This window comes from Neovison vison, chromosome 8 (genome assembly GCF_020171115.1).
Source record: "Neovison vison isolate M4711 chromosome 8, ASM_NN_V1, whole genome shotgun sequence".
Taxonomy (NCBI): Eukaryota; Metazoa; Chordata; class Mammalia; order Carnivora; family Mustelidae; genus Neogale; species Neogale vison.
The window spans coordinates 64,349,306-64,369,875 of NC_058098.1; the positions used below are offsets into that span (position 1 = coordinate 64,349,306).

The 20,570-nt window shown below is 36.6% G+C and overlaps 1 protein-coding gene and 1 non-coding gene across 2 annotated transcripts; one reads left to right on the forward strand and one right to left on the reverse strand.

Annotated features, from left to right (window-relative positions):
- Window positions 1-8,697: 8,697 nt before the first annotated feature.
- LOC122916569 lies at window positions 8,698-8,847 on the forward strand. The gene has a single exon (XR_006386228.1). It is a non-coding gene; the product is annotated as a U12 minor spliceosomal RNA (small nuclear RNA).
- Window positions 8,848-11,658: 2,811 nt separating this feature from the next.
- Window positions 11,659-13,720, reverse strand: LOC122915680 (RNA-binding protein EWS-like). Its single transcript, XM_044262432.1, is given in 5 exon segments — window positions 11,659-11,837; window positions 11,840-11,934; window positions 11,937-12,416; window positions 12,419-12,726; window positions 12,728-13,720. Coding segments are annotated over 5 exon segments (1,947 nt in total). The 5' UTR covers window positions 13,705-13,720; the 3' UTR covers window positions 11,659-11,750.
- Window positions 13,721-20,570: the final 6,850 nt, after the last annotated feature.

Consider the following 20,570-nt stretch of genomic DNA (forward strand, 5'->3'; position numbering starts at 1 on the left):
TAAAGAAAGTCAGGAATTTTCTTTCATCAAAAAAAGTAGATAGTTCTTCCTCACCCATAATCAGATCCCTAGAAATATTCCAGATAAAAAAAATTCCATATGGCACTTGTGGAAAGTAATGTATTTGACGAATAGCTCCTACAGCAGTTTAAGGGCAGGAAGGGTATGCCTGTAATTCATGCCACACACTAGGTGAAGCTTCCTGTAAGGTCTGTTTGGGGCATACTAGATTCTTGCTCAAAACACTTCCTACTACATACACAACTCCTTTTGCACTGATCACTGAAATGTCCAGTCATTAATTTAAACTGCCTTAAACATGTGCCCAATGGTTCTTTTCTTAATTACAATTATTGGATTGCAACCAGATAACTCTCACAAACCATTTTATGCAAAGGAGAAATATATTAAAAGGGTACAGGCATGTATTTAAAACACAGAGCAAAAAGTACAGTTTGTCTTGAAGAGGGTTGCTCTAAGGAATGAAAATCATAAAGAATCAATGTATTTATGTATTTAATTATGTGTGTTGAGATATAATTCTAATACGACAGAGTTCACCGTGTTAAAGTGCATAACTCAGTGGTTTTTAGTGTGTTTACAAGGCTGTGCAACCATCACCATTGGCTGATTTCAGAAGATTTTTAGTACCTGAAAAGAAACTCTTACAGGTACCCCCTCCTCCTCTATCCACCATCCTATAGAAAAGAGTAATGTTTTTATTGTTTCCATAAATCTTTCTATTTTGGGCATTTCATAAAAACAGAATAATACAGTGGGAGGTCTTTTGCATTTGCTTCTTACAGTTGGAAAATGTTTTCAAGATACATCTGTGTTGTAGCAAGTATCAAGATTTCATTTCTTTTTATAGCTGAATAAAAATTCAATTGTACATCTATACCATGTTTTGTTTATGTATTCATCACCTGAAAGACATTTAGATTGTTTCTACTTCTTGGCTATTATGAATAATGCTGCTATAAACATTCATGTACAAGTTTTTTTATAAACATGTTTTTTAGGTATATGTCAACAATGAAGTTGCTGGATCCTGTGGTTTTAGTGATGAAATTGCTTCTTCCACTCCCCTCAGAAATGCATATGTTGAAGTCCTAGTGCCCATGCCTCGGAATGTGACCTGATTTGGTAATAGAGTTATTACAGTTACAATTAAGATATGGCTAAGACAAATTCATATTACAGTCAGGTGAATTTCTAATCCAAGAGCACTGGTGTCCATCAAAAAGGGAGAAATCTGGACACACAGGGAGAATGCCATGTGAACAAAAAGGCAAAGATTGGGATGATGTGTCTACAAACGATGGAACACAAAAGAAACGCCTGGAACATTCGCCTTACAGTTCTCAGAAGGAACCAACCCTGTGGACACCTTGATTTCAGATTTCTAGCCCCCACTGTGAGGGAATAAAATTGTGTTGTTCCAGTCACCTAGTTTGTGCTGCTTGGTTACCGCAGTCCTAGCAAACTAATGCATGTGATAATTCATTGTTTCATTTTTGAGAAAGAGTGAAAGTGTATCCAAAGTAGCTGCACCATTTTATATCCTCACCAGTACTCTGTGGGAGTTTCAGTTTCCCCACATCCTTGTCAATAAGCGTTATTGTCCAATTTTAAGTATCACTTTCCTTTTGGGTGCAAACTGATACCTCCTTGTGTTTCAGAGAGTATTTGATGATGATCTTTATTAGTTCCAGAATATTAGTAGTAAAGTCTCTACTTTCATTTCTGTCTTAGTATTTAAGACTTCTTTCTATTTTTCCTGGTTAATCTTGCTGAAAATTTGTCAGTTTTGCTGATCTTTTCAAAAAACAAACTTTGGTTTTCTTTGTTTTTCTCTATTTTTTATTTTTTATTTTTATTTTTATTTATTTATTTTTTTAAAAATACATTCTACATGCTGGACTCCAGGAGAAATTGTTCAATATATCTGTATATATAGGATATTGAATAATGTAACGAAGGATGATCTTTTTTTTTTTTAATTTCAGTGCAGTTCACATACAATGCCTTATTAGTTTCAGGTGTACAATAAAACTACCCAACAGTTCCATGCATTACTCAGTGATCATCAAGACAAGATTTGTATCAAAATTTTTCTCTACTATTTTAATTCACTGTTTTATTTATTTCTAATCTAGTCTTCATTATATCTCTCCTACTTCTTGCTTTGGTTTTAGTTTTTTTGTTTTGTTTTGCTTTGTTTTTTTCTTTTCTAATGTCTGAAGTGGGAAGTCTAGATTATTCATTTAAGATCTTTCTTCTTAATTCAGGCATTTACACTACAAATTTCCCTTAGCAACACTTTTGGTGTGTCCTATACATTTTGGTATGTTGTATCTTTGCTTTAAAATATCTCAAAATGTCTTCTGATTTCCCTTGTGATGTCTTCTTCAATTCATTGGTTATTTTGAAATACACTGCTTATTTCTACAAATTTGTGAGTTTCTAAAATTTCCTACTGCTGTTGATTCCCAATTTCATTCCACTATGATCAGGGAACATAATTTTTATGACTTAAAGCCCTTTGAATTTATTGAGGTTTTTTTTTTTTTAAAAATGGCATAACATATGCTCTATTCTGGATGACAGTCCATGTGCAATTGACAGGAATGCGCATTTGTTGTTATTCAGTGTTTTGTGTTTTGGTATTTGTTAGGTCTGTGTTTGTAGAGTTGAGTTCTATATTTCCTTGTTGTTTTTTTGCCTAGTTACTCTATTACTGAAAGTGGTTTACTGAAATCTCTAATTATTATTGTTGAATTATCTATTTTTCCCTATAATTTTGTCTTTGCTTGACATATTTCAGAACTCTGTTGTCTGGTGCATATATGTTTATACTTGTTATATTTACTTATCATTATTATTACATAACAAATATGATAATATACCCTTGTTTCTAGTAATAATATTTGTCTTAAAGTCTATCTTGCAATATTAGTGTCTCTCTTCCAGCTTTCTTCTGGCTACTGTTTGCATGGTGTATCATTTTCCATCCTTTCATTTTCAACTTATTTGTGTCTTTGAATCTAAACTACATTACTTCTATGTAATACATAGTTGATTTTGTCCTTTTATCCATTCTATTAATCTGGGTATTATCTTTAAGTGTAGTCTGTGTGTAATCTTTAAGTGTAGAGCTTAATAGTTTTACATTTTGTGTAATTACTGATAAGGTCAGATTTAAATATAACATTTTGGTTTGTGTTTCTTTTATATCTTGTTGTTCTCCCCTCCATTATTACCTTTTTTATTGTTAAGTAGATTTTTTTTCAGTGAAACACTGAATTTTCTTGTCCTTTCTTTTACTACACATTTCTTAATGGTTCCTTTGAAGATTACTGCTAACAACTTAATTTATTATAATTTTGTTTGGATTACTAAGAAAATAATTTCAATGTTATACAAAAAATTGGTCTTTTTATAGATCTGTTCTCCATTTTGTTACAAAATATATCTTTATGCATTATTCCCATCAACTCAGACTTATAGTTATTACAGTATGCATTTGCATTTTAAGTCAAATAGAGAAAAACAGGGTTACAAATAAAAAAATATTAATACTGTTTTATATTTACCTATGTGGTTATCTTTATTAGTATTCCTTATTTCTTCATGTGGTTCCAAATAACTGCCTAGTGTTCTTTCTTCTCAAAATAAAGGACTGCCTTTAGTCTTCTTTGTAGGACCAGTGTGCTACCAATGAACTCTATTATTTATCTGGGATTTCTAAATTTCTTTTTAGTTTTTTGTAGGATCACTTTGTTGGATACAAAATTCTTGGTTGACTTTTTTTTTTCCCTTTCATGCTTTTAATAAGTTAATCACTGCCTTCTGGACTCCTGGTTTCTGTCTTTTTTATTGATATTCTGTCAGCACTAAGACATTTAGACTTTCTGTCTTTGTTTCTTTCAGTTGTGTTTCCTTTGTTCTGGTTTGTTTCTAATATTCATTTCATCACTCTAGACTTTGAAGTAAAATTTAGAATTTCTCAATTTGCACATGCTCATATCAAAAGTGTGTACCCAAAGCAAACTGAGCCCTACAGAGTTCTCAAAATCTTTGACTTATCCTCATCAGAGATTTTCACTGCCTAATGGCTAATGCTTATTTTTTTTTTTTAAGATTTTATTTATTTGAGAGAGAGAGGAAGAGAGCATGAGTAGAAGAGAGGTAGAGGAAGAGAGAGAAGCAGACTCTCCACTGAGCAGGTAGCTTGAAGTGGGGCTCAATCCTAGGACCCTGAGATCATGATCTGAGCGGAAGACAGATGCTTAACCTATTGAGCCACCCAGGCCCCCAGTGGCAACTGCCTATTCTAAGGTGCACCAGCCATTAAGATCTGGCTGGGCCTTCTCTCTTCTCACATTCCTATTTCCTACCTATAATTTCTCTGCTGAATCTCCACTAATGTCTTCTGATTCTTAGACAATCTGATGGAATATTCAGTTCTCTTTAGATCTAATGCTCTAATTCACCTTCAGGCTCATCAAAATGTTTATAAAAACAAAAAAGGCTTCCTTTTTTTAAGTTTAAATTCCTTTGGAGGCAATTATCAATTCACATTATTCTCCTTTTCTGTTAAATGATCACATTCACATTTCTGTACATGGGGTACCATTGCTCTTCCTCCTTACAAATGTTTTCCTATAGCGCATTTTTATATCATGGAATAATTAGTTTGGTAGAGTCACTTATGCTTTTCCTCTAACTATAAGTTATTCTAAACCATAAGGTTTTTTTTTAAGTGAGTAAAAGGTATTCAATATATAACAGGGGATGAATAAATACTTTTTAAGAATAATAATGTAGATTATGTTAGTTCACTTAATAAATACAAAAAGCACATACTGCAATTTATTGGTAGAGCTGAATGGTAGAGGAAACTTTTGCTGTAGTATAAACAATATTTACAAAAGTAGTAAGGCAATGATAGGATGCTTGTTAAGGACCTAGTTAGCTTGAACATTATGTTCTATTCCACTGAACACTGTGGAAGCAAATATCTCCTTTTGATCCATCCTGGTCCCTCTTTATTCACCTGGAAGGACTGGGTATGACCTTGCCTTTCTTATGTTAATGAAGAGAGTGTTTCATTTCTTTAGCTATTAATCTCCCTATAATATTCACAGAAATTCCAGCATTGTAGGCCACAAGCAGACTGAATTTTCTTTCTTTTACTCAGGTTTCATGAGTTCTTCATACACAGAAACACGAGGTGAAACTTTGAAGGAAGAAAAAGAAAGAGTGATTCCTAGTACAGCTGATTTGTATTCAAAAGTGAACCATTCAAAATCCATTATACTGACTTTTAATCAAAAGGTAGATAGGATGGGAACTCTTTTTGCTACAGGGAACATTTCTTTTTTAAATGAACTATCCTACCATAGTAATAAGGTCTCATTTAGGGACAGCACTTCAGACTCTAAGTTTTATTACATAAAGAATTATATATGCTTTGTAACATAAAGGATTAACTTATTTTATACACTGGGTAGGAAAGGCAGGTTTTATAATCCTTTTTTTTTTTAAATGAAATTACTAAAATATAGCACAGGTAGATTTGCCTTGGTCACACTAAGAGGTAAATTCCTCAGATTTAGTGGGATTAGAGCAGATTTTCACAGTATCAACAGTGACTTAAGGGGCTAGAATAGGGGTCTGGTGCAGGAAAGCCAAGTTTAGGTAGCTCTCAACATATACTTTTTTTTTTTTTTTGAGAAACCATGAATAATAATCTTTGAATAAAGGGATGCATGCCACTTTTGCAGCTCTTAATGATTATGAAGATAATTTTGGTGATGCTGATGATAATGATTGTGATGATAGTGTTAACATTTATCAGAAACTAACTATAGGCCAGGAACTGCAGTAGGTGCTTAGCTTGAGTTAATTTATTAAATCCTCACAGAATCATTAAAATGTTAATTTCTTGGTCTGGGTCCCATCAGGAGACAGAAACCACACCACCATAATTTGAAGAGAGGAAGTTTAATATAAGGAATTATAAAGCAATTATAGGAGGATAGAGACATAAAAGAAAGTGAATGGATAACCAAAAACTGAAGGGAATGATTAAAAAAGAAAAACCCTAGAAGGGGTGTTTCCCTTAAGACTGGGGTGCAGAACTCACTTGATAAGTATAGTACTGAGTAGTGCAGACATTTGCTAAGCTACTCAGGCCAGAGCTGGACCATAGTCACAGGAAGAAAGTTACCATCAGGGCCACAGATGAGTGTAGGTGGTGGTAAGGTATGCAGAGGAAGTCTTACTCACTGTTGAACAGCATTGCCACGTGACCTGTGGTGACCAATGTTCTTCCTGTGAGGCCCTTGAGAAGTATTCCCTTAAACACAGGTGAACTGAGGCAGGTGGGAGTTGTGTAGAGTTGAGATCTACCACAGGGACAAACACAGGACATGGTGTTTCCATGGCCTGGGAGCTGAAAGGAGCAACCGCCAAGACAAGGTCAGGGCTATATGGTCACTGAGAGATTGCATATTGGGGCATGGTTAGGGCAGAATGTAGTAGGATGTCCTCACAGATTTTCAGGGCTGACCAGAAGTGCAGCAGGCACAAGGAAGAGTGAAATCTCAGTGCACCAGCACCGGGAAGAACTCCCTTTCTCCAAAGTGCCCTCCAGCTCTCTCTACAGACAAAGCTTCACACTGTGCTTAACCATAAAGGAAAAACTCATTCTAACAGAGCAGGTACTGAAGGGTGAATTTCCAGCTGAGGGCACTAAATTAAACTGGCACAGTAGGAATGCTAGTAATCCCTTCTTATTTAAAAAAATTATTTATTACCTTTTGTGTTTTTTCTTCCAGCTTTACTGAGGAATGATTGAAAAATAAGAATTGTATGTATTTAGTTTGCACACCATGATTTTTTGCTACAAACTTCTAGTGGTTCACCAAAATACGCTCTCACTCTATTTCTTTGTTGAAATTCTCTTCGCTTGTGCATTATTCTCCTGGACTCAGTATTATTCTGACCATTAATTTGAAGTATTTATTGGATAAAGCACTGATGTCCATTTTATTAAGGTTGGTTTCTAGAGATTGATCTTGTTCTCTTGTTTGGGACCTGCTCTATTTCTTCATTTGTCTTGGCATTCTGGGTTGATGTCTGTGTATTAAATAAAATGGCCACTTTTCCCAGTCTTGACAGACTGGTCTCATGCAGAAGATAAACCTCATCATCTAGCCCAGCCTGAGTTCCTGCTTCTTCTCAAGGCTTTGGGATCATCCAAACCTCTGTATTTATTCTTAATGTCTCCCAGTAGTTCAGGTTGAAGATGCATCCAAGTCTTAAAGGTGAAGGTCACAGTCAGCATCTAGATTGAGGCTGAATAGAAGCTGTAGCCTCAGGCAGCAGCTAGTACGGTATGCACACAAACCCTTTCCATGAAGAAAGTGGAAAATGGGCATTTTTGCTGACTCCTTCTGTGCTGAGCCTAATCTTTGGTATAGGAGCAAGGGATTCTACTTTCCTGGTTTAAAGCTGGTTTTTTTTTTTTTTTGGTTGCTATAGTCCTGTGCGGCTCATGAATGCAAGCTCCAATGGCCATCAGAGCCATTTGGAGCTTGCAAAGAAGATGCAAGCTATCATTCAAAGAAGAATGATAGAAGTTGGAGCTTGAGATTTGTGGACAAGCTTCTTCCAGAAAGAAACGCATAACTTTGTGTCTTTTGCTGGAATGAACCAGAGGGAGAAAGTGGGTGAAGTTCCTAGTGACTATTTTAAGGCTCTGAGAAGGATCCTGGTCAATACCTAAATGTATACTAATTAGAAACCAGACCTTCAGGTAACAATTGTAATGTATGCAGTTAAACCACTTCCAGTAGATCGTCATTTTCACCTGAGTCCTTTGTGCGGAGCCCCAGGGAGATACCTACAGTGAGCTGGCGTACCAGCTAGCAACTGCTACTTTATTTACTATGGTCCTCAGGACTTCTGAATGGAAGCTCCACAGGCTTTCAGAGCTAAGTTATTTGGGGGCTTCTTCTTGGGATGACAGCCTTATAGTTGGAGCACTAGATAGATGTCACCCAAATCCTTCACTTCTCAGGAAGAAATGGGGAATTAGGGGTTCCCTTCTGATTGGATAGGGGGATTTATGGTGACAGTGAATCTCAGCCTTTCTTAAACATTTTGGTTGGATACCATTTGGCTGTCCGACATGTCAGAGTGACTCAACTAGTATCTGGATTTCTCTGAGGCAACTTCAAGTGTAGCCAGATGTTTGGTGAGCCACGGGAAGAGATAAAGTCAAGAGCCACGTATATTACCTCTTAGCCCAGAGTCACTGCTTTAACCTTAGATCTCATACTGGCAGGGATTATTTACTGACTATACCAGGAGCCTGATGTGAAGCCATCTTGATATGTCCATCTACTATCAGAGAACATAGAAAATGATGACTCTGTAAATTTAATGTTATTTTGAAAGATACACTCAAGCAGAAGTGAAACTGGTTTCATGTTTAAGCTGTCAGACACATCAAGCATATCCAGGAAGGAACAGGGAGGATTTTATGCCAGTGTTATTCTGCCTGAATTGCCAAGATACTTATGGAAAATAGACTGGTTACTAAAAATAGTAATAAAAGATGCCTTGAGTTTTACCTTTCATATGTTTCTCCAAGCAGTTTTGATATTACTTTAAAATCCTACACCAATGCCTTAAACTTATGAGTAAGGAAAATAACGATTCAGGGTGATGCCCTAATCCTCACTGCTAATGTGAGATGAATTTTTGAGCAGGTAAAGGTTGCCCCTAAGGTGACCCGCCTACTTTGTGGGATGCCTGGGTACTGGGATCTGCCCATCCCCCATTTAAATATTGAAAAAGCAGATCGATCAGAGGGACTTGGCTGGCAAGTTTCATAAAGCTTTGTTGGTTCTAAAATAAATAAATAAATAAATAAATAAAATAAAATCCTACACCAAATGCAAAAATTATATTTTTGAGGTTCAAAATCTTCCTCACCCTACTGGAGAAAGGCTGAGAAATGTGGCACATGTCTCTTGTTGGTTTATTTTGGCTTAGTATACTATGGCTCAACAGGGCTCATTTCATTGCAAGAAAAATAATAAACCGATTTAAGGTATTTTGAGAAACAGAGGAAGAGGATCAAGCATTCAGAGCAGTCTCATAAAAATCTAGAGAGGGCTGAATCATCAGGTCTTGCAAATGTGTGGAACTGAGGCTTTAGAGGCTGATTCATTTTCACTTCTCTCTCAGTCTCATGGCCACTGTGGCTAGGGTCTTCCCATCTTTATTTCTCATTGTGCATCTTTTCTGGTCTCTTCTCCACCTACCAATCAAGATTCTGGAGCATGTTTATCTTGCTTGTATTCACTGCAGTGCCCACTGCTCTTCCTCAACTTCTCTCTGCATCTCTTACTTCAAGTTCCTGAGAAAGAATCTATTTTGCCTAAGCTCATTTTACAAATCTAGCCTATAAAGTCACTGATTCAATAGGCTATAGCCTGAGGGGTAGAGTTAGATGATATGTTGTCCACTTAGTATGAACTCTTGACAGAATCTGTTTTCTGAGATAAGGTTGGAAGGAGTTGGTTCCTGGTAACCTGGTTAGAGAACAAACTGTGGTGTAAATAGACTGCTCTAGAGAGTGAGAAGATTTTTGTTTTGCTGTGTGTGTGTGTGTGTGTGTTTTAAGAGGAACATTTTGGACCAGTCCTGACAATACTACCACGTGGTTATATGACATTATGTCCCTCCATTGTAAATGAGACTAGAGAGACTACTAGAAGGCTATAATATCACTTCCAGCTCTAATTGACTTGACTGTAGGAACGAGTTAGGTTCCTATAAGTACAGGACCAAATATGGCGCTTGTGTCATCATTTTATCTTGATACCAGATAGTGAGATCAACAGGCTTGGCAATAAATTTAACAAAGACTGGCATACTTGTTATAGTCGCCTTGCATTGCTGGGTCATTTACATGAAGGAGATCTATTTAGACTTAGAAATGTTGTTTATTATTTGTAATCTATTCCTTGTTTAGGAGGGAAATATTTTTTATGAACAAATTTATCTTAAATTAAGCAACACTTAATCCTATTGCACTGATGATGATAGAAGAAAAAAGGAATAGGCAAAAACACAATTCACCTCTTCTAGTTCATGAAAAAAAATCTATATAATATAAAAATAACATGTTATAAGATATTCTAATAATGTAAAGTATATCAACAAAAGAATAAGAAAAACCTTCATCTCACCAGCACACACATACACACTGTCCTTATGTTATCATAGAAAATGATGATAAAAATAAAATGATTTAAGTAATAATGTATAATATGATTTTAATATGAAAGATCTAGAAAAAGAGACTTTTTCTCAACAAAAAGTAATTTATAAAAGTTCTCTTTAATAAATATTTGGTCAAAGAGGAAATAAAAATTAAAAATGATATAATATCCAGAAAGCAATTAGGTAACTAATTAGAATGTTGCACATTGAAATATATAAAAAGTCAGATAAAACAGTGCTCAGGGATGCCTGGGTGGCTCAGTCAGTTAAGTGTCTGCCTTTGGCTCAGATCATGATCTCAGGGTCTTGGGATTGATCAGGATTCCTGCTCAGTAGGGAGGCTGCTTCTCCCTCTGCCTGCCAATCCTCCTGCTTGTGCTCTCTCTCTTTCTCTAACAAATAAATAAATAAAATCTCAAAAAAAAAAAAAATAAAATCTTAAAAAAAAAGTGTTTTATAAACACTTATGTTTATAAAAGAAAGAATGAAAATAAAAGAATTTAGCATCCTATTTCAGATGTTAGAGAAGAATTAAAACAATTTTAAAGAAGACACAAAAAATGAATTAAAGTAAAAAAACATAAATATTCCAAAGAACTATTTCTCAAAGAAACAATGAACTAAATAAAAGATTAATTTAAAAAGAGAAAAACTCAGGTAAAACAGACACAACCTAATAAATGATAAGGATGCAATAAGTGCAGAGAAGAAATTTTAAAAAAATTTTTATAGTTTGCTATAACTATCAAAATCTAGTTTGATAAAGGAAATATGTCATAAATAATTTTCAAAGAAAATATAATTACTAAATCTGACCACAGGTCGACAGATTTTAAAATATGATTTAGTCCCAACATGTAAAGAACTTGGAAGTTGTTATTCTTGTACTCCCAAGAAGAAAAATAATTGAACAACTAAAACCCAACATTTTTTCTTAGATTCTCTAGGGATTTGCAATCACATGGCAAGCACCCATCCAAAACTTGGGGAAAAAGTAGATAAAAAGAGTCAAAATTAAGCTCTGTTAACTTGACCTAGAAGCCACTGGATCTGACAGTGGGTAGAGACATTCATATGGCCACTTTAATGAATTTCTTTTTATAAACATTTGGAATTTTATTAAAAAAAAATCACATCCATGAACATTGTTACAGTTAGAGGCCCTCTTGGTTCTCCCCAATGATACTGAGCATGCTCACAAGGGGTTCCCATTATTTACTCTTAAACAACCATCTTTAAAAGAAGGAAAAAAGAAACCTCGGCACACTACCATTTAACTTTTAATGTTTTAATGTTTCTTCACAAATGGTGAAAAATACTAAAGTATAGACAAGGAATAATCATAATGTTGTGGCCAATATTATAAATATGGAATTATAAATTTAAAACATTTTCTGATTTAAAAAAAATCTGGTAGTCAATGCAGCTCTGCGGGGTCTCTGCGTCTAGTAGGGCGGGTCTCTGCGTTCCTGACCGTGCTCGCCTTTATCCATTTTTCCAGTTCCTCCGCACCTGCCTCTTCTTCCTCCCAAAACTGTTCCATCAAAGGTCCAGGGGGTCCGCCGGGGCCACCCTGTCTTCCTCCACCAAAGCCGCCTCGGTCCATGCCCCGGCCACCACGGAAGCCCCTCTGTCTCCACCATAGCCGCCTCTGAACATCCCACCAGGACCACCGCGGTTCATGAGGCTGCCTCTTCTGCCCCGCATTCCACCAGGGCCACCTCTGCCACGGTCACCGCCAGGAGGTGGAAAGGGTGACGGAAGGAAGCCTTCAGGCTTTGGGGCCTTGCACTGGTTGCATTCTGTTCTCCAGGCAAAGTTCTGGTTTCCACAACCCGGATTGGGGCAGTGCCAGTCTCCAGCTCGGTGCTGGACATTTCCTCCTCCGGATGGGTTCCCTCGGGAACCCTGGGGCCCTCTTGAGGGAAAGCCACCTCTGTCTCCTCCATGGCCTGCCATGCGACCCATGGGGCCCCCAGAACCTCCTGGGCCCCCTGGACCTGCACGGAGGGGTGGCAGCATCCCTCTGCCCTCACGGGGTGGCATGCCACCCCACAGGCTCTTCATTGCAGGCTTCTTCCGAGCAAGAGACACCTTACGTTTGCTCCCTTGAAATCTTTCCCATCAAACCACTCCACAGCGGCAGTTGGTGGGTCTTCATAGGACACTATAGCGTCACCTTTGGGCTTTCCTGTTTTCTTGTCCAAGTAGATATGAATCATGGGTTGTCCAGTTCTCTTATTCATCTTAACAACTCCACACTGCTTTAAAAAGTCAGCCAGATCATTTAAAGTCACATTGTCATTTAAGCCTTGCACATAAATTGCACTGTTGTCAGAATCTTCATCTGGATCTACAGGTGCACCTAGATCAAGATCTGGTCCTTCATCCATGGGTCCACCAGGCTTATTGAAGCCACCTCCCAGCGCCCATTCCACCGCGTCCTCCTCCCCGCCCACCTCTCCTCATGCCTCCATGATCAAATCCCCCTCTTCCCCTGCCCCGGTTATCAGGGCCACCCATGCTCCGGTTTTCTCCTGGTCCGGAAAATCCTCCAGACTCCTGCCCATAAATACCCATGCTACTGGGGTGGTTCTGTCGGAATGAACTCTGCTGCCCATAGCTGCTGTTCTGTTGGCTATATTGACTTGGAGCCTGGCTGTAGGATCCAGTTTGGGGGGGATAACTAGTGGGCGGCTGCTGCCCATAGCTGCTTTGTTGACCATAGCTACTCTGCTGTCCATAGCTGCTCGGCTTCCCATAGGTGTTCTGCTGAGAGTAACTGCTCTGATCATAACTAGTCGGCTGTGTAGAGGAGTAGCTGGTGGGAGGATAAGATGGTGGTGCCATGACTGGCTGCATGGGGTAGCTCCCAGGTACCTGGGGATAACTGTAGTTACTCTGTCCATATCCTAGGGGCTGGTTGTAACCCCCTGTGCTAGATTGAAGTTGACTAGTCTCAGCGGGTTTGTTACCATCCTGCGGTCTTGCAGGTGCGGTGGCTGCCGGCTGCTGCCCATAGGCTGGGTAAGCAGGTTGAGTGCCATAAGCAGACTGAGCTGCATAGGAGGTCTGGATAGTAGTGACTGTAGCAGTGGTGGTATCGTAAGCACCAGTGCCATAACCCTGGACAGGCTGGTTGTATGCCTGGCGGGCAGTTGGAATAGTATAACCAGCAGGAGGCTGTCCATAAGAAGTTGCATAGGTGGTCTGCCCATAGGTAGCAGTGGTCTGAGCTTGGGTATAGCTGACATCAGTGGGCTGTCCATAGGTTCCATAACTTTGCTGCCCATATGCCTGGGTGGTCTGTGCATATCCTTGAGTGGGTTGGGCGGTATATGCACTGTAGCCCTGCTGGGCTGCAGCTTGGCTGTATGTACTGTAATCCATGGACGCCATTTTCTCTCCTTCCTTCTCGTTCCCACTTTAATGAATTTTGAATGTTGAATGTGGACTGGCATGAGAACTAAACACTACTGGGGCTCAATGTTGGGAGATCCCCAAACTTACATAGATTTTTGCTCTACCAAATTTTCATGGTAAATATTGTAGGAAGAAAATAATCCTATTTTGTCAAGAGAAGGAAAAAAAAATGTAACTCTATAGGAAAAAGGATAAGAATTACATTGAAAGTCTCATCTAAAATCCTTTCATCTAGAAGGGGAGCTGAATGAGATACATTTAATATGTTTACAGGGAAAAACAAAACAAAACAATTCTGTACCCATTGAAATTATCCCTCAAAAATAAAGGAGAAACAAAGACCTTCAGACAAAACTGAAGGAATTTATCACCAGTGGATGGGCCTTGCAAGAACTATAAAATAAGTCCTCCATAGAGAAGGAAAGTGACATAGTTAAGAAACTTGGATGTAAATAAAAAGAGAGAATTAGAGAAGGGAGAAAAAATGAAGGTAAAATTAAATGTTTTTATTTTTTTTCTTATTTTTAGTTGACTTCCTGTTCAAGTAGTAACAGCAACTACTACTACTATTGGATGACCTCGTATGCAGATAGGTGAAATAAGTGATGTTATAAGGGATCAAAGGGAGGAATTAGGAATACTTTGCTATAAGGCTTCCACATTATCCATGAAGCAGTACACAATTATTTGAAAATAGATGTAGATTAGTTCTAGATAGATATTGAAAACTTTGGAGAAACCATCATAAATTTTTAAAACTCTTCTGAGAGGAAAGAAAATCAAATCATATAAAATGCTCAAAACAAGAGAAGACAGAAAAAAGAGGAAATCTTTTTAAGGAACAATAATAAGTTCAATAAATGAAAACAGTCACAAACATGGAAGACATTAATCTAATCACATTTATAATCGCTTTAAATATGAATGGTATAAATACACTAATTAAAAGCCCAAGACTGACAAAGTGAATAAAAAAGTCAAACCCCAACTACAGGCTGTCTGCAAGAAATCCATTTTAAATATAAAGTCACAGATTAAAAGTAAACAGATACAGAAAGATATACCATGCTAACATTAATCCAAAGAAAGCTGGAGTAGCTCTACTAATATCAGACAAAGCACAATCCAGAACAAGGGAGATCATTACTAAAAAGAGGGAGCATTACATAATGATAAAGGGGTGCATTCTCCAAAAAAGACATAAAATCCTTAACATGTATGCATCTAATGACAAAGTGTCAAAATAAGTGAGAAAAAAGGTGATAAATCTACAAGGACAAACAGACAAATCCACTATTATTGTGGGGGATTTCAACACACCTCTTATCAGTGATTGATAGATCCAGGAGGCAGAAAATCAGTAATGATACAACTGAACTGAATGGCACTATCAATCAACTGGATGTAATTGACATTTCTTGAATATATTATTCAATAATAGCAAAATACACATTCTTTGCAATTTATATGGACTATTCACCAAGATAACCACATTCTGAGTTATGAAACACAGCTCAAAAAATTAAAAAAATTAGAAATCATACCAAGTTTTCTTGCAGACCATAATGAATTGAACTAGAAATAACTGAAAGCTAAAATACCTGAAAATATTTAGAGATTAAACAACACACTTTTACCTTAGAGTGAAAAGCAATCTATGATTATAGCATGCAGAATAAAGGAAAAGATACAAATTAGAACAGAAACCAATGACATTCAGAACAAATCAATAAAGGAAATCAATGCAACCTAAAACCAGTTCTGTGGAAATGACAACAGAATTGACAAACTTCTGGGATGCTTGGGTGGCTCAGTCAGTTAAGCATCCAGCTAATGATTTTGGTTAAGGTCATGAGATCAAGTCCTGCGTCAAGCTCTGCATTCAGTGAGGAGCCTTCTTGAGATTCTCTCCCTCTGCAACTCCCCTCATGGACACACGTGTGTGTGCTCTCTTTCTTTCTCTCAAATAAATCAATACATCTTAAAAAAAAAAAAACACAAGAATTGATAAACTTCTGGTCAGGATAACTAAGAAAAAGAGAGAAAACACAAATTATTAATATGATAAATTGGGATAATCACTACTGATATTATGCCCATTAAAAGGACCATAAAAGAATGTTACAAATAACTTCATGCTCACAAATTTGAAAATTAAGAGGACCGATTTCTATAAAGATACAATTTATCAGAATTTTGTATGCCAAGCATATAAACTCCTTCTCACAAGAGAAATAACAGAATTGGCCTATATCTAATAAAGAAATTGAGTCAATAATTAAACTCCTCCCCCAAAAGAACAAAGTTTTCATAGGTGAATTCTATCAAATATTTAAGTAAGAAATGATACTAGTTGTCTAGAATTTCTCCCAGATAATAGAAGAAAGGGAACATTTTCTAATTCATTCTATGAGACAGGCATTACCCTAATAATCAAACCAGATAAAGATATTCCAAGAAAGGAACACTACAAACCAATATTCCTCTGAATATTGCAAAACTCTTCAACAAAATTTTAGCATATCAAATCCAACAATGTATAAAAATAATTACACTCGGGGCGCCTGGGTCGCTCAGTGGGTTAAACCCCTGCCTTCAGCTCGGGTCATGGTCCCAGGGTCCTGGGATCGAGCCCTGCATCGGGCTCCCTGCTCAGGAGGGAGCCTGTTTGCCCCTTATCTCTCTGCCTGCCTCTCTGCCTACTTGTGATCTCTCTCTCTCTGTCAAATACATTTAAAAAAATCTTAAAATAAAAAAATAATAATTACACTCATAATCAATAGCCGTTTATTCACAGTATGGTTGGATCAAGATACAAAAAGTAATATAATTCATCACACCACAGGCTAAAGAAAAAATATTATATTGAAAAGAGATAATTTGATTAAACCTAATGCCTATTTATTATACAAACTCTCAGCAAATCAAGAATGGAGAATAACTTTCTCAACTTAATAAAAAAGTTTATAAAACCCTATAGCTAAACAAACTCTATAGCTTAGCATCATACTTAATGTTTAGAAATTAAATATTTTTCCTGTAAAATCTGGAACAAAGCAGGATATTCATTCTCACCACTTCTCTTCAAGACTGTACTAGAACTCCTAACTAATACAGTAAGATGAAAAAAATGAAATAAATGGCATAGAGACTGGGAAAGAAGAAATAAGACTGTGCCCATAAGTGACATGATTATTTATATAAAAACATGCAAAATTGACAAAATAAACCTTCCTGAAACTAAGAAGTGATTTTAGGAAGTTTTTGGGATTAGCATATAAACTTAATTACAGCATAATAGAATGGACAATTGGAATTTGAAAGTAAATTATCTACATTGGCAGCAAAATGCTGAAATGCTTATGCATAAATCCAACAAAATATATATAAGATTGACATAAGGAAAACCACAAACTATCTGATAAAACTACCTAAAAAAATGGAAAGATGTTTATAGGCATTATAACTAATTTCCTGCCTCTACTTAATTAAAAAAAAAAAAAAAGCCTTAGAGAAGGACATGGGGCTTAGGACAAGAAATGTTCCTTCAGCCATTTGCTCATGTTTTTCTCATCCATTAGACTAGATCCACCTGGAGGGAAGACAACATAGTCTACCCATCCCTGAGTGCCCTGCTGCTAACAAAGTGCCTGGAACAGACTAAATAAATGTTTATACAGAGAAAAAGGAGTATGTATTCAGAGAGATTAGTTAACTTGTGAAGAATGGTGTGGCCAAAATAGGTAGATTCAAAAGCAAGATTAGATGAAATTCCAGTATAAACATGGAAAACAGAATTATTTGTGCAAGGAATAGATTGGCCATATTCAGTAGTATATTATGTGCTAAACTTCAAAAGTGGGACCAGTTTAAAGTCATGGGATGTTTAGTGATTCCATGGAATTTGAATTTTAGATTCTCATTCTGCCACCCATCACAGGATGTTCTTGGAACATAGACATCACTTTGAGTTGTAGGTGACTCTGTGAATGGAAACATATAATTAATTTGAAGATGGATAAATAGTCAAAATTATGAAGGATTTTGGTACAGAGAAGAAAAGATTAAGTAAGGGGAGGCTGAGAGCAGGAATCTACCCTGTGGTAAAGGAGCTGCCCCATAACAGTGTGACCCTGGGAACTGATGGATTTGGCTGGTGACCAGTCACCTGGTTGGGGGTGGTGGTGGCCGGGACTGGCTCTCTTCCTCTAGTGGAAATGTTATGATATTCCTAAATCCCAGTTCCTCCAGGAGCTGGCAGCTGTCCTTCCAGTCAGTCCTAGAAACAGCTGATACTCCAATCCAGGCGGTCGGGGCCCCAGAGGTCTATTTCCTGACTGCCAAGTTTGCTTTCTCAGGGCTGCAGAATAAGAAGACAGACCTTCAATGGGGACATGGGTCTTTGTGCCAGAAGGAAACCCAGACTGTGCCAGGCAGATGTCCTGGTTTGCTGGCATCTCTGCGGGGTAATGATAGTATGAGAGCAGTGAGGATGGCTTGCTTGCATCGCTGCTTCCATGACCTTGGCCTCGTGAGTTTTCCCTTTTGTCAATAAAGCATTTCTTAATCCATGCTGTGTGATGGTGTGATGTTGAGGAATTTTTTCTGCCCTCTTGCAGGACAGATGGTAACCCTGGAGAGACCCACCTGGTACAACATATGTCCAGCCTTCCCTGAGAGCTATCATTATCAGATACTGAATGACATTGTCTCTGTTCATTTCATCCTTCATCCTACTTCAGGTCAGTGTTCTTGCTAAAGTCTAGCAACCTGTGAGCACCTTCCAGTGAACCAGCACAAATTCTAAGTACAGCTCTGCATGCTGAAAAAGGAGCAGAGGCTCACCAGCAGTGAATGGATGCATGGCCTCCAATAAGGTGGAAAACACATATCCTTTCTCTTCTATTTGATATTTGAAAATGTCAAAATTTCAAGGAAGGGAATTTCTGATTGGTTAGTGGGCTGTTTAAGAAGTCTGTGAGTTGATTGCTTCTTGGCCTCCAGCTAGAGATCAAGTGTAGAAGTCTGTGAGTTAAATTGAAACAAATATTCATTTACTCAGTTTAATCAGTATTTTGAAGCAGAGTCTTTTTTTAATTTTTTATCTTTTTGTACCTTTCTGCTCTTCTGTCCTTTATGTTCTCCTTGGATAATGTAAACATTAACTACATATTAAAGAATTGCTGCATTTGAGACTTAAATGTTTGAGAGAAAATTTATTTCATCATGTTGTCCAAGAGATAATACTTTCCCCCCATGTGGCCATCAGTAACTTTCCTTAACGAAAAAATGCAATGAAACAGTGACTCCTTTAGAAAATCTTCAGATAGTGGATTTGAAACTTTTGTCTTTCAAATTTTAATGGAAATAATACACTTTTCTCTTTGATCACTCACGGATTACTTAGCCCTTTTTTGTTAGTCTTTGAAAATCCTTCATTGTAATTTCCATTATGTTCTTAATACCTTTAGACATTAAAAAGATTAAAGGAAAGAGAAACGAATTTTTTTTTCTCTTTTCTCTGTGTCAGGCATATTAGATTGTTTGGGAATAGCTTAAGAAAAAATAATTGAGAGGGGCTACATTTGCCAGAGTTAAATAAGTTGGCCATGATGTAATTTTCAACAATGCAACTACTCAACCATTTGTCATATTTAACTATTTGTTATAGTTGTAAGTTGTTTATTAACAAAACAAAACAAAACACAAAGATTTATGACCTGGTAATAAGATTAACTCCCTAAGATGTTTTTACTCCCTGTTGAGAGATGGAGAAAAACATTGGACAATGTTACCAGAGTTCTAGGAAGATTTTCGTTCATACTTGTTTTCTAAATTCAAAATATCAGCTCTGCAAATTAAACATATACCAAGTCAAACCAATTTTCTATATTTAGAAGAAATAGAAATTTAGTTGACTTTAATAAATTTCGAGGTAAAGAGACAGGGAAGAGATTTTGCTGGTTTCCTGGTTTTCTCTTTGTTTTTCCTCTTCTACTCCTAATTTTTCATATACATTTTTTCTTCTGCTTTTTCTTTGTCTTTCATGTTATCTTACTTAATACATCATTTTGCTAAAAATTGACCACAAAGAGTCTCTTATTTTTTTATTATTTCAAAACCAAAATTTCTTCTGAAGTATTTTACACTGAAAGTGAAATAGCATCTATGTTAATCTTATCTAAGGCAACTAATCACTCAATTTCATTGCCCAAATAAAGTTAAATACCAACACAAACTACTTTTCAAAAATATGTGGATAAAGGTCAATTTTGTTTTATATTAACCTTTTCATTACCTTTATTATAATTTTACATATGTGCAAATGTACAAATCATTGTGTGCACCCGATGAACATTTACAAGGTGAACATACCTTGTAATGATAGATGAAGAGACAAACCAGCCAGGGGACACCATTTTCTCTTCCAGGATACACCCTGACCTCTTCCCAAAGATAAATTTAATCTCTTCTCTGTTTGTATTGAATTGACTTTGCTGCCTTTTGTAGTTTATAAAAATGGGGTCATAGAGCATATATTCTTTTATGTCTTGATTCTTTCATTTAATATCTTGCTTGCATAAGATTCATTAGTGTTAATTTTTATAACAGAAGTTTACTCACTTTTATTGTTGTATAGTATTCCACTTTATAATCTATGACAGTTTACTTACTCATTCTATTAATGCAGATTTTTGATCTATATATAGATATGGAGATTTTATATATATATATATACACATACACACACACACATATATTTCTACAGCATAAATATCTACGAGTAGAATTGTTGGTTCATAGGGAATGCATAGGCTCATTTACATGATATTACCAATTGC